The 15,207-nt window shown below is 35.4% G+C and overlaps 1 protein-coding gene across 3 annotated transcripts in view; it reads right to left on the minus strand.

The window, feature by feature from the left end:
- DENND1B (DENN domain containing 1B) overlaps positions 1-15,207 on the minus strand; it is a 157,429-nt gene that overhangs the window by 13,564 nt on the left and 128,658 nt on the right. For all 3 annotated transcript variants that reach the window (XM_027666103.1, XM_027666102.1, XM_027666104.1), the window contains 4 exons: positions 12,846-12,886; positions 11,945-12,013; positions 9,747-9,803; positions 8,865-8,975 (listed from right to left, as the gene is read on the minus strand). In XM_027666103.1, coding sequence (XP_027521904.1) covers positions 8,865-8,975; positions 9,747-9,803; positions 11,945-12,013; positions 12,846-12,886 — 278 coding nt within the window. The remainder of the gene's footprint in view (positions 1-8,864; positions 8,976-9,746; positions 9,804-11,944; positions 12,014-12,845; positions 12,887-15,207) is intronic.

A 15,207-nucleotide genomic window follows, 5' to 3' on the forward strand; every position in this document is an offset into this window, starting at 1 on the left:
AAGTCAATCTTTGAAATGTCAGCTTTTTATGTAATACTAGACCTTTCAGAAGTCCAGCTTTTGGGAATAAGTGCTTATTGATTAGATACTAAGGCAGGAAGTTTAACAAGGCTGCTGCTATTAATTGTCCTCAAAGTGAAAAACAATCTTTTGATAAATGGCAGCACACATACTATTTCACATTTACTGGCTACTCAATATATCAACACATATAAAGTTTCAAGAAAATCAAAATACATACAATGTTTTAAATCTATGAAGTACTGTTTCCTTTTTCTTACAAATTTAGAGTATGAGAATGCAAAATAAATACAAGTCTGCTGTTATTTATGATTCAGTATTTTATTTTACCCATCCTCCTCTACAACCAAATCACAGATATAATTAGGGCTCCATCCAGTAGGGAAGCAAAAGATCTCTCAATCAAACTTTCTAGTTAAGCACAACCTGTCGCCTTCCTTTCTGGTTAAACACTGTGACCTAAAGTGATGAATCACAGGAAGGTACTTCACATTACATTCCACAAGAGCTGAGACTAATGAAAGGAAGAGGAAAGGAGAGATAAAAAAGAAGTACAATTTCTAAACAATAATGCTCTGATATATATTATCTAAGATGTCATATTTTTTACATATATATACACATATACATTATTATTATAGCACAGGACTCAGTAAAGTTTAAAAACTATTAATGTTATACATAAAAAAAGTTTCATCCTTCCTAGGAAAGAGACCACCTCTGCTTTAACAGATGCAGATACAGACGATGCATTTGAAAGAACATAAAGCAGTTGGAAACATCCACAGCTGTATGCCATGAAAATGTCATCAATTCTGAGATCATGTTAAAATTATAGGGAAACAGAGATAAAATAAGTAGTTTCCCAATGACAGAGAAAAATCCTTTTCTGTGACAATAAAGAGTCTGCAAGAGCAGGAAATCCCCCAAAATCTGTTTAGAGATACAGACAACCAGAAATATGCGTACGGGCACAGTACTTTGAAATGACAAGTACACTGTCATACCACAGAGACCTCCACTGACTATGGCAAAGGTAAAGAAACATTAATATCTGTGCTGAGGTGGGATTTATTATAAGTAAGGTGATAAATTTGTTGAGATACTTAGTCATGGATAGCACACTAATTATTTATGTTCTGAATTGAAAAAAATGAACAAAGTCTTAGCTCCGTACATTTTATGCAGGGACACCTGAACACAGGTATCACTGGAGAATTCTGTAACACTGCTTTTAATTTTTAATCATTAGTCATGCTTCTGCAAACATTTTTAAAAAATAATCTGTTTTTCTCCAAAGCAACAAGTAAACTTCCACTTTCCCTGAAGAATTGCAGGTCGTTTTTCCCTCAGGAAGCCTGAGCCCCCTAAATCAGCCCAACGCTCCCCACTGCCCACAGTCAGGCATCACCTCCGAGCAGCCACATCCCGCTCGTTCTTCTCAATGGCACAGAGGCTATTCTTAGCTAAAGTGCCTGTTTTCAGCTGATGATGCACTGTGGCACCATGCCACACATCATTCTAGCTGCAAAGAGTGCACCATCCGAAGGCAGCCTGGCTCCATTTTAATTGGCAACAAGTACAAGTGTTAGTCCTTTAAAATAGGACGTGGGGATTTGCAGTGCCATTTGCAACAACTAAAGCCAGCAGCTCATTTTTTTTTTGTGGATGATTCTAAGAATCAGATTAACCCGGCGGAATTTCCAGTTACAAAAACAGAAAAATATCACATATTTTCCCTTCTGATGGTTATTAATGTCCTAGGTACACCCAGTGATGGAAGGGAAATGACAGAATGGAGCACTGAGGGGGTCACAGTGGAGAGGAGCAAGGAGATAAGGAAGAACGTGTGTCAGAAAAGGAAAAACTAATCAGGTGTCCCTATGCACAAAGCCACATAAATGTTTATATGCACAAAGGCAGGAAAGGGAACACGGGTTTGAGGTAACAGGAAAGTCAAGAGACTTGGAATTAACTCAGGTACATCATGTGTGACTTTAATGAATCATAAGAGCTGTAAATCCAGTTTGCCTGGCTGGAACATAAATTGATCTTTTAGTTAAAATAGGCATCATACCCTGACATCAGCAGAACTATCACATGGTAAAATCACTGCTGGGAGCACTGTTTGCTGATCGTGTGTGACGTTCTCAGAGGAAAACTTACCAAAAATATTGAAGATGAAATGTACAATGTGGATGTGATCATAAAGACAAACATTCTATATCTCCAGACTTCAGAAACACTGAACTCTGTCCATCAGACCTATGGACAATGTTAGAACCTATTTGAGGGAAGCTCTGTATGAAGCCTGAAAACAAACTAATCACATTAGCAGGGAAAAAAAGACTGTGCCTTAGAAACAGAAATATTGACCCCAAGCACATCTCTAGACTGTTTAAGGCTCCCAACCAGAAGAATTAAAAAAGAGAAGTCCCTCCTTCTGTTTGGCACCAGTAGGAGTCTTCTGCTCAACAAAGGTCTTTGCAAGGTGCTGTGAATATGGATGGCACTTGAATTTGGATGCTACTCACTAATTTTAGATATTTTAGGGCCAAAATTAGAAAATTAACAGCAGGATAGAGGCGTCATCAGGATGCAGTCTAGATTCTAGGTGGGCTGAGTTGCCCTTTGGTCATGCCCCTCTCTCTCCACTTACTACAGAAACAGCCTAGGGCAGCACTGCAGCTAATAACTTCAGCATTTCAGAAGTGTCTAAAATTAGACGGGTCGAATCTGAGCTCTCACATTCAGAGATGCTGAGATCCCTGTAGCAAAGGTTTTTCCTGTCTCTTTTAATTCTCCCTCCTTTTGCCCCCAGCCAAACTTTTTTCTTTAATTGAACTTCTTTATCCCCCCTCCCCCTTTTTTTTTTTAAATTCTAAGGTACAGGATTATAAAGAGAAAGAAAAGGCTAGGGAACATACAGTACTAGAGCTTAAGTTTTAGATGTAAAGTGGTGCTTCAGGCCAGAAGGCAAAAGAAAAATGGAAGTTGGGATGCATTGTCTGACAGCTCTTCTGGCTCCCTGCTTTGGGGGAGCCAAAATGTGACCCATGGAAGACAGAAGATACACAGCAAATGAAAGCAGAAGATACCACTGTTATATGAAGATGTCAATAAATTCTCCTGATGAAAAATTTAATCCGGTTATTTCAATTAACTAATAAGGACAGAAAGGTTAATCCAGTTCTGAAGGTTCTTTGTAAGACAGCATTTTTCTTTCATATACTTCAGAAAAAGCAAACACTGGAAACATACCAGTGTGGTGTGTTTGTTTGTAGAAGAAAAGACCCTCAGAAAGGTTGTCTTTCTATTTGTTAAAAAACTTAAGGGGGGGCAATAATAGTCAGGAAAAGTATCTGTGAAGTTTTTGCTTGAATAAATTTTTCTTTCAGTAAGATCAGAGGTAGATATGCTGATGACTCTACCTTGAAAAACCAAGCATTTCACAAAATGCTCAGAGTAAGAAAAAATTCCAGAGTGATTTCCTGGCCATTATCCTAATTTCCCATTTCTTTAATTTTTTATTTTTTTTTTAACTGGAAGCATGGTAATCTGTGCAGAGGTTTCTCAAATGATGTTTTACTGCAAAACTGGGAGACAAGAAGCCACAAGGTTTACACTTTTTTATGGGTGCAGAAGGAAGAGCAGAACTCTGCTGCAGAGTGTCACTGTCTCCGTTTAGCAGAGAGGGCAGGTGGGAGCAGAGAGCAATGTTGTAATTCTGCCTCTCCTTGGTAGCTTATTATTCTCTATTCCGGAAAAGAATATTATGCACCATACATGAAAGCATCTAAATGCTTACTTTGCACAAAATCCAGGTACTATTTCACTTAACAAAAATAAAGGAAGTACCAGTTGATTTCTGAGAGGTTTTCTATTGTAACAAGCAAGACTTGCACGAGGCAGAGGATACATGTGCCTCCACCTCTTCGAAAAGGTACCGGCGCCACGAGAGGGCACTCTCGTAATCTACAATTTGAATTTTGGCTGCATAGCTTTTTCATTTTTAATTAAAAGGAAATCTGACTGTTTTGCAGAATGAAGAGATCGTACTTGACACATCAAGACAAAAGATTTTTCTCCAAATTAAAGGAAGCTAATGATATCTACAATATTTTCAAATTACACATTAGCTAAGAATCACAATTTACTGATCAACCAAAGCTTACTTCAACACTGTATTTTACTTTTTATTTACAAAATGTGATTTACATTTTAAAAAGCTCTTACTTTATGACATCTGTCAATTTATAATATTTTAGACAATGAGAGCAGAAGAGACCTCCAGTAACATAATCAGTGTTATCTGTGGATGGTAGGCATAGACGTGATCTCAAGTACATTATCTGAATACAAATACAGGTAAATGCCCTTAATCAGAGCTTTTATGTTTCTGAAACCATTGTGGGGCTGTTTGTGGATTTTTTTTCCAAAAGAAAGTAATCTTATACAGAATACTCAGTATATTCAGCACTGCATTATCACAAGCATGTCATCTCCTCTCTTATATTACTAGTAAAAAAAAAGTATTCAGAATAGCCAACTCTCACAGCCTTTTTCAGGTTAGGAGGGTAATCAGTTACTAGAAGCCCTTTGTAGCTAATGATTATGTCATTTATTTTACTGGCCATTGTAAGGATATTGATAAATGGGGCACTCCTGAAGGTAAGGTTATTCTGAACACATCTTCCTGCTTGACACTTGCTATCTTTGTTGAACAGATGCCAAGTATATCTACTGCAAGCTGAATTCTATATTGTATAGTTACTAGGATATACTTCAATAAAAGTGAAAAAGCTCCATTTGCAATATGCTTTAAAAAAAAAAAAAGACTAAAAACTGGTAGTTCTCTTCTATGTGAGCATGCCAAGAAAAAAGTTTAGTCTAAGTTGGCTTTTATTACCTTACGCAAAAGTGTTTTTAAAACCTTCTTAGTGGAAGGTTTAGTATTTGGATCCTGCAAAGTCATGGCAAATAGTTCACTTGGTATCTTCAATATAGGAACATTTTAAGTATTGCTGACACACAGGGATTCCTGGTAAATCCACACTTAGAATCCAAATGCTGATTTCCACTACAGATGCAAGATACCTGTAGTACCTTTAGGCACATACTATTATATACATTTCCTTAGAGACAAGGGGGTATTGCTAACTTACTAATTGCAAAGTGACCTGGTAGTTCTTATTCGGTATTCTGCAAATCTTCAAGAGTGTTTTATTAGCCACAAAATACATTAGGACTATTGATATCCTGAAATGCACCATTTTCAATAAGCTACCCTAACACCTAATATAACAGCAAAATTACAAAGATCATATTCATGAAATCAAACTGATCTTCCCGGCATTCTAACCAGGATCATAATAAACACATTTTCTTTTTAATTATATATTAATTTGGAACAATTTTACAGAGCTCCTACTGCATTTAGGCCCCTGCATACACAGAAACCTACATTACCTGGGAGCATATAATGAAACAGAACTAAAACAGATTATGCAAAAACTGAATGCACCACAGTCTAATATATGCCCTCCTGTGCCCCTCTCATCAACAGTTAAAGGAACTCAGCAACATCATTGGGAAGATACTGCAGTGCTGAAGCGATCTCATGCTTGCATTAATTTCTGTTTCAAAAATTTTAGCTGGTGATTTCTTACACATTCTACATCCCTTATTAATGTGAGAGATAAAACATGCCAGAGACATATTATTAGCTCTAGGCATGAAACAGTTAACAGCAGTGCACATGCCAAGGTTTTAATAAGGCTTAACAATAAAAAGCTTCAATCCTCCACTTTCACTAGATTTTGTTGTTGTGGTTTTCCCTTGCTTAGGGCAATCCATCTGTTAATGTTGACTTGCAATATAGTTAAGCTTCACACACATATAAAAAGCCTAGAACAGCGAACCTAAGCAAGGGAAAGCTCAAATGAATATTACAGAGATAGAAGGATTCATCTGAGGCACAGATTAATTGTGTGCGCACACGCGCATGCACACGGGCACGTAGGAGTGCACTCCCCTCAGTTCCTTTTTTTTTTTTTAGGAAAGACTCACAAAATGCAAATTATAGGAGGGCAAGCTGATCACTACGGTTTGCAATAGCACATTTAATTATTTATCCTCTGATTAGGTTTTGACAGCTATTTTACACGCTATACTTTTTTTTAATTTACTGCTAGTTTTTTGTTAAAAAAAAATAAAGCCACTATGACAGCAGTCATAAAGCTTAGTAAATATTCATTGTTAAAAATGGCTCTGCACTGTGACCAGTGCTGGTATTCTCCCTGGGCCAAACTGGCCTTGTTTTCAATAAAACCAGAGAAGTATCCTTTCCCTTGAGCCCTGTTAGGCTGAGGCTGCAGTTGGAACTGTCATCTTCACACAAAAGCAAAGGGGTTGGGTTTTACAAACGCAAAGCCTAATTGGGAGATCTTCATGGCTGTACCCTTGACATTTATTAAAGCCTCATCAACAAAACAGGAAATAACCGTACTAATTAGCAGACCCATATACAAACTACTATTTGTTGGGGTAAAAGAAGATTCACTTTTTATTGTAAAGGAAACATCCTCTCAGACCCCAAAAATCCTGTTATGAACCAATTTTTAAAATAATCTTTCTCAGTGAAGCAAACTTTCATATCATACACAACTTTTCAAAATAAATACGTTTTACAGCATCTCAGGTACTGTTAGTATTTAACTGTTTCCAAGAAGTGGAGAACAAAAAGCTCAACGCATGCATCTAATATGACATAAAATGTAACACCAAATTCTTTATATTTATAATTTTCTAAATGTTTCACTAGGGAAGAAACAGTAATAAAGTGCAGGGATGCCTCTTGTTTGGAAGCAAATGACTATTAAAAGCAATCTCTCTCTTTTGTTCATTGTTTATTTAGGGTTTGGGGTGATATTCAAGTACACTGACATAACAACTTAATCAATATCTGGTCCTTACTTTAAATATGTATCAAATTGCATGAATCCTATTTTAGCACTATCCTTATACTGACATAAACACTCATGGACATCATTTTAGAAATCTGGGTGGAGAGGCTCATTTGCAGGATAAAGAGTTATTGCAGGATAAAGAGAAAAAGGATTAAATCTGACAACAATGGCACTGAAATTCACTTCTTTTAAACAGCAGTTTCAGTACTAGATCAAACAGTCTCTCATACACATGCATTGTGAATACAAATATATATTTTTGTTTGGACGCAAAGTTTAAAATCACCACTTATTAATAAAGAACTTGTATTTATGTTATTTTATTCAAACACAAAGAATAAAAACAAAAATAAGAGTAGCAACTATCACTTTTTAAAAACCTTTTTGTTTGTTTGCTTTTGTGGGGGGAGGAAAAAGAGGGAATGGTGCGAGTGAGGGGTGAAGGAGTTCTTGGAGAGCAATCCCCATGTGCTCCTTCCTGCCCACTGGGTTCACATGACATTTGGTGCTGGGGAGAAAACAAGGGACCTTCATTTGCAGCGGGGCAAAACCACAGGGCTGTTATTACGAGCTTTGCTAGTGAATAAACCCTATTTAAGTACATGGATATATATGTGTGTCTGCACACAGGTTAACATACAAACAGCTACGGACAGATATTCACTCCTGCCTTATTTTTAAAGCTAAAAGACAACTTGCAGGAACAGCAACGATTATAGGATTTAGCACTATACAGCTGTATGACCACAGAAACATACAGAAGTTAAATTGTTCTGTCTGAATACATGCCTTCAAAAGAAATGTTTAATTGTACCAAGGTAAATTATATTCCTTTGTATCCCTAGACTCCTGTATATAACAGTGGGCAGCACTACCAGATCAATGAAGCAGAAAGTCTCTGCTTTATTTATAACCCTACTAAAAATTACTTAATGCTAATGTACAATTTCACCATCATTTAGCAATAATCTGCATCAGTTCTATGTTAAATTTCACAAGCCTTATATTTATTACTGATAAAAATTAATTCGGAATCAAATTCATTAAACAGATAATCCAGATTTTTATTGCTGCAATATCTAGAGCAAAAAAATACATGTTGTTAGATCAGCTGGACCGAATTTCTAGACTTAATTCTCATATGAGGAAGATACAGGCATTAAAAATCCACACATAACATACTAAAAACATGCAATAACAATATAATGTAAAAATAAACACCTCTTTATTAAAAATATGTATGTATGCAGGTAATAATTTGCAGAAAAAAGTGTTACAAAACCTATTTTGTTGATATCTTTGAAATAAAACTGTCAAACTGAATCCAAAAACATTAAAACACTTGCCAAAGTTGAGACACTACACCTGTTACTTCAAATCTAGAATAGAAAGGATTAGAGAAAAAAAGCCAAGACATTGGCACTGTATTAACTAGCTGACTTATTATTAAAATAATAAATCATAATGATCTGAGCAAGGTTAAAGGCCATATGGTTGCCAAAACAATTTATTAGAAACACAAAATTATTGTCTCACCACAAGAAACTAAAAAAGATAGTTTAATAGAGATCTCTGAATAGACCAGATTGAATTTTTTGTGAGAAGCCTCTGTCAAAAACAGTATTTAAGAACTAAATTCCAAATCCATACTTATAAATCTCCTGTTCTTTCCCCTCTCAACGGGGATGAAATAGAAATATAGTTTTTTCCATACAAGCAGTATAGCAGTATTTCTACAAACACAGCCTTTTAATCACACTATCTCATCACAGACAGTAAAATAATCTTAAACAAATTCACCAAAACACTACTATAAGTAGCAAAACAAATTCCCCATATGCATGTGAATACAAACAGAAGTTTCAGGTGTCTTACCTGTGCCAGTCTTCGTTTTTCTGAGCTTGTTCTTTTCTCATAATGTGATGTGTAGATGGGAACAGTCTGTACTGCACCAGCACTGCAAGTTCCATACTCTTCCTCACTCTCCTATGCAACAAAACAGATTTAAATTCCTTTATTTATAATCACTATCTGCAAACATACCCTCCATATTATGCATGCAGAATGCATTCAAAATGATCTTGCCACAATCTATTACTGTCATGAAAATACCATCTGTAGTAAGAAAATCAAATTTAGCTTTTCAAGACACTGGATTACACACACTGTCATTTAAAAGATGAATTGTTCAAATATTTTTGAAATTTTTCTTAAAATAGCACAAAAGTTGTCCAAAAAATGGTTCCTTCTCCATACAGAAAAATCTTACGTGGAAACAAAAATTTGAATGGGAAAAGCAGCTGCAAAATGCCTAAAACATCTTTTCTAATGAAACTATTCATTCGTCTCTAAACATTGCTATTGTTCAAAAATCTTGCAAAACTAAAACTGGACAACTACACTTTCTGAAACACATTGTACTGCAAGACTCTCCCATCTCAAATTCTCAGCTTGAAGTAAAGGCTGGGATTGTGATATCAAAGCAATCAACTTTATGAAAACATACATCCTCTTAATGTATCTTTGAAGACCTCTGTTGTTCTATGATAAAATATGCAAACAATAAAGAGATTATTCAGTGGATGCATAGAATGACAGATAGTTGCCAGAGGGCTCGTTATGAAAAATGTATTGTTGAACAAAGGGCTAAGCATATTTCAAAAGTCATTAAAAACACAAATCTCATGTGATTTGTAACATATAAGCTTCAAACTGATACAGGAAGCAATGTAAGAAAGTAAAAAGTGCACCACATACCTTGTGTTTTAACTTACTCTTCACTTCTTTTATTCCTTGCCTTGCCTGGTTTTTTGCCTAGAGAAAGAAAGGGACTTGAGTAGCTCTGCAAGACACTGGCTGTAGTCACAGAACATGCTTTATGCCATACCTATTTTACCTTTTTTTTTTAAACACCTGGTGATATAAAGAGCAGCAATAACCTTTGTGACAAATTTCATACATGCACTGTCACTATATTTTTTTATATTCATGCTTTGCCTGTACATTTAAGGATTTTTTTCAGTACATGCATGCCAATGCTGTGAAAACATACATACTCAAAAATCTTCCATTATTACTAGGGACAGGCTAAGTATGGTCATATACATCACTCCTTTATTTGAAATGCTCCTTTAAATTTGAAAAGACATTTTAGCAGAAAAGTACATTGAAAAAATGCTAAGATTTTTAAGATAACTGCTACAGTGTTCCAGTCTGGCAACTTGCAGGGCAACATCAATCTTAAGAGAAATGAAGTGATTTCATATGTAGATGGAGATTTTGCCCAGTGTTGCTGAACAGCATAGTGCTGCTATTTAGGGGAAAATTCTGTATGCATTAAAAGAGGTAGACAAGGATCACAGTTGCATAGAAAACAGCCAAGAATATTTTTCAATACCGAATACCATGTTCTTATGCTAAAAAACATTTGAGAGAGAGAAGGGAGGAGTAGGAAAAAAATACAAGATGTAGGGCACAACATCAAAAACTCTAACCCTAATAGAAGAAAAGGTAAAAACTATAGAAGTTTTCAAGGTTGTCTTGAAAACAGGACTTTAAAAAATATATTCAAGGCCATAAATATCTGGAAACTACCTATTTTTTCTATGGTTTTCTGTATGTGGTAATTCAGAAAAAGAAAATCATTTTCTTGAATCAAGAGGTCAGAGAGTTTTTTTGATCCTTAAATCATACAACCATAAGCTCAGTATCAGCACAGTGGGGTGCCATGTAGCAAATGCTAACCTGAAAGCCACTTTAAACTTTCCAGATCATGCTCACAGCATTTAGATGAATTTTGGAGTGCTTTGTTCTAACTCTGAGGGATGGTACCAAGCACATTACTCAAAACTACCAACCGGTTATCTAACAATTAAGAAATCCATATTTCATTTCTCTAGTAGCAGGCCCCATAAAGGGCAACCACATAAGAAATCAAATGGGGTATAAATATGAATACCATACACACATGGATCCTCAAAAATTTACTAGTGTTTCCTGGCATGTACAGAAGTTCACTTTGAAGAACCTTTACTATCAAGGACATAATTATCAAAATTGAAGGCTGGGAGAAGATCATGTAACCACCGTCTAAGTGCAAATTAAGATGAATAATTTGCAGATAACCTGTTAATGAACCACTTTTTAAATTATAAATGAGTCCATGAATATGAAGTATATTTAATTTATTTACCTGTTTCTCTCCGTGACTGCTGTGTTTTTCAAGTGATGTAAAATTAAAAATTCTGTTTGAAAACTTTACTGAAAATACACTAGCTTAGACTGATTTTCTGATTTATTTCAGGACTACTTATTATGCATCCAACTAGCGAAACAATTAGAAAAGCAAAAAGGAAGCCAAAACTCTCTTCCATATATTTTAAAAAAGAACCCTAAAATACTTCCCACTTCATTTTATACTATTGCTGTTTTACCATACTGCACAATACCATATAGTCTCACATGTTTTACTGCTTCGGCAGCCTTCGAAAACAAGATCTTTTAACATCAAGAGTATAAGCATTAAATCCAGTTAAACATGAGTATTCCAATACCATCTTTAAAAGAGCAGATGATTTGCTGCACACATTACTGATGCTTTACCACATCTTTTCAACAGTGCAGCACTTAGTGCCAAAGCAAAATTGCAGTTGTGTATCAAATAGCTAAATGATATTCAAATAAGCTTCTAGTGTGTATTAAAACTGAAACAAAACCAGTGCACTAATGCTTTGAAAAAGTCTATTTTTATGTACAAGCTATCTGGAAGACTCTGAATCAACTCTAAATCCTAGCGCTAGATGAGAAAAGTGAAGCTAGACATTTTCTAAAGGCTGAAGTGCTTTTCTGCAATACATTTAAAAAATGCTTAGGTTTTTAAGCATTCAGGAAGAACGAGAGGTTGTAGGAAGTTGCAGTATTTTTATATATTATTTATTTGAAATAGATGATCTTACAAATTTATATGCTGTTTTCACAGCCGGAGTGGCTTTGGTCATCGCTGTGTTGATCAGTGCACCGCCTTTCTGAAATGCACAAAAAATGTATTTTAGCAACATTTTAACACAAACCTTAAGACAACAGCAAGGAAAAATAAACAGCGTGCTGTGAAGAAATAACAATTTTCCTTTTAAATGGGTAAGAGCAACCACAGCTATGTTTCCTCTCCAACCTGCTGTCTGCAGCCACACAAGGGTTACAGTACGTCATGACCACGGCTGACACATTTATCAATGCATTCTAACAGAATGATGTATTCTCATTCTTCGAGAGTATTCTCTCTTCACTGTTACCATTTCGAAATCAATTCAGAAGTTAAGGCTATTTTTCATGTGTTCCTATCATATTTATTATGCGACTAAAAAATACTTTGACCCCACAGAAAGAACTATCTCATTTTATCACACAAGAATTCTCTTAATCTAAAATAATATATTTTACTAATCCTGCAGAATAACAAGGTTATACCAAGGGTCTTTTGCTAGCCAAACTGCACAAATCCATATTAACAGAATTGCTATTTACTAGAAGTGATAAACTTCATATCAAATTGTACTGTCACACCTAATTCACAGTTATGGAATGTAACATGATACAGAAAGCAGTGAAATCTTTAACTATACAGAGAGAAAAACCTTATGCATTTTGCTATTTGTTTTTCGTATGAGACTTTGGTGGTTTTTTAAATCTTCAAGAAGAAAACCCACAAAATTATTGCACATACCATAGACATGTTATTTATTACAGAACACACTTACATTTTCCTCACAAATGAACAAACTTTTACCATTACACAGATGTAAGAAAAAGGATAAAGACTTAAAGGCAGTCAGCATAATTACTTAACCAAGTTTATACCTTCACTGTATGCATCCACTGTTGGTAAGATCTTGAATTTCCTGAAATAGAAATGTAAAATATAACACAATAAAACATACATTCAACATTTGAAATGTTTCAACCCTCTTCACTATATACATAAAAAAATGGCCTTGGAGGATGATTTATAAATTTAATTCTTTCCAGGCAGACAAGGAATGTAAAGATAAGAATACACGTACACTAAGAAAGTCTACAAAGTCTAGAAAGTCTACAAAGAAAAATACTAACTCAAAGGAAAGAATACAATATCATTAATTGCATTCAACCATAAAGATTCCTCTGGGTAAATTTTCAAGCCCCACAGTGACACGGATGCAGAAGGTACAATCCCAAGGAAAAAGAACGAGAGAAAAGTCCAAGGGTTATGGTACAACTATGTATTCCTGTGTAGGAAAAATCCTTTTAAATTCTGAACTATATCTACTTTCTTTCACAAAGAAGACACTCTAAAGGCAAGTGAGAGCTACTGGCTTCTGTAGGACTACCGAAGACTACTGTGCCACTAAACTGGTCATGAAGGACAAGGTTAAATTCTACTTGATGAAGAAATGAATACTATTTCCTAAAAGTGCTTCAGCTGAACGCCAAAGATTAGGTCCATGATCCCTGAAAAGTTTTAGAGTACATCAGTCACTTGAATACTCCAGTACCATGAGCTGCTATAGACCCCATACAAGACATTCACTTCGATAAGAGTGCTGAAGTTTCAGAGTTTGACCATTTTGAAAGGACCATACCAATACATCTTGAAGTTGCAGAGTTTTAACAGGAGTTTTCAAAACTTCTTAACCTTTGCAATAATCAAGTAACCAAGATCTGGGTAGAATTATTGCAGTGACTAGTGGAAGGCCAACACAGTCTCCTAGAACAGCTCTGAGAACTAACTGGATCACTGTAAAAGGTATTCCAAAGTTTCTCAATGAGGTGAAAAAAAACGAGCTGTTTATACTCATATCAGGCACTTTCACACATTCCACTAAACTTTTTACAAGCAATGTTGAGAAAGCCAGACTCTCAGACTCTCTCTAAGAACGTCAAAATAAGCAAAAATAACTCATTTTTCACTTATTTGATCTAGCTCCCTAGACCTGTCACAGAAGGCAGCATGCAAATAACATGTTACAGGGTGAAATTTAACAATTGTTAGTATGTTAAAGAAACTGCATGAACTGTAACTACTTTCTTTAACGTGACATTTCATAACTTCAATTCTCATCAATAATATTCATATATCATCTGGATTCTGGTGTCCTTAACAGTGACTTTTTCCATGTCTGAGCTGTAGTTTCAAATGTTTTCACTTTCTCAATTTTCCTTATTCTACCACCATTGACATTAGACTAATGGAAAAGAAAAAGACTGGAGTAAAATTCAAGTGATTACAGATTACTTTAATTAATGTATTCTACAAGAAATCCAAGTGCTAAGCCAATCCATCACTATATTCTTGTATTGAAAGTTACATAAAACTCTTGAGAACTAATACTTTCACTGAATAATACTTGTAAGAGAAAATAAAATTTTAAGCACGAAGTGCAAACTGTAATGAAGATGGCTGACAAATTTATTTTCAGATATAGACATACAGAAATAAGTTTTGACCACTTTTATTGAAAAAATAATTTAAAAAATGAAATTTAAGTTTTAATATTCAATTTCCAGTTTAATTTTCTTTTCTGGTTTAGTTACACTTGCATATGGGGAAAAATGCCAATTTAAAAAGAGATTACTTAAAGAATCACTTTCAATTTGATTCAGTAGTTTTTAAATTATACTCTCTACAGTTAAGACTGTGTTCACCTGTCCTTTAACAGCTTGTAACTCACACTAACTTTCTGTGACTTTTCTGAAATCTGAGTTTCACCCGTTTTTTTAAAACCTTGGGCTTCCTGGTCAAGTTGATGGGAGCTAACTCTGCAAAGAGATCATAGTTCTACCCCATTAGCGTCACAAAATGTCATCTTCCATTGCATACATATTGTTAGTCCTGCACTTCATAACAATAATGAGACAGCAGTTATGTAAATACTGAATATGTGCCCTAAGCAATTTGTCCACAGCCTGGCAATATTCAGCTTGCCTGATGTGAAAAGTACACATGCAGTACAATCTACCCAAGAACTGATAGCAGAGCTGAGCAGTCCCTCCTGAGCAGAGCCAGGTGAGACGTGGTTCACAGGCTGCCAGAGCCCAGCCAAGAAACAAGCTTTATCTAACTTCTATTGCAGTTTTATTGCAGCCTCCTGACCCCTAACTGCAGCCAGCGAACGAACTCTGAATACTGACATCACCTATCTGAATAATGGATGCTCAATGCCTCGAATCTGTTTACAGAGCA

This window comes from Corapipo altera, unplaced genomic scaffold (assembly GCF_003945725.1).
Source record: "Corapipo altera isolate COAL_440 unplaced genomic scaffold, ASM394572v1 119, whole genome shotgun sequence".
NCBI lineage: Eukaryota > Metazoa > Chordata > Aves > Passeriformes > Pipridae > Corapipo > Corapipo altera.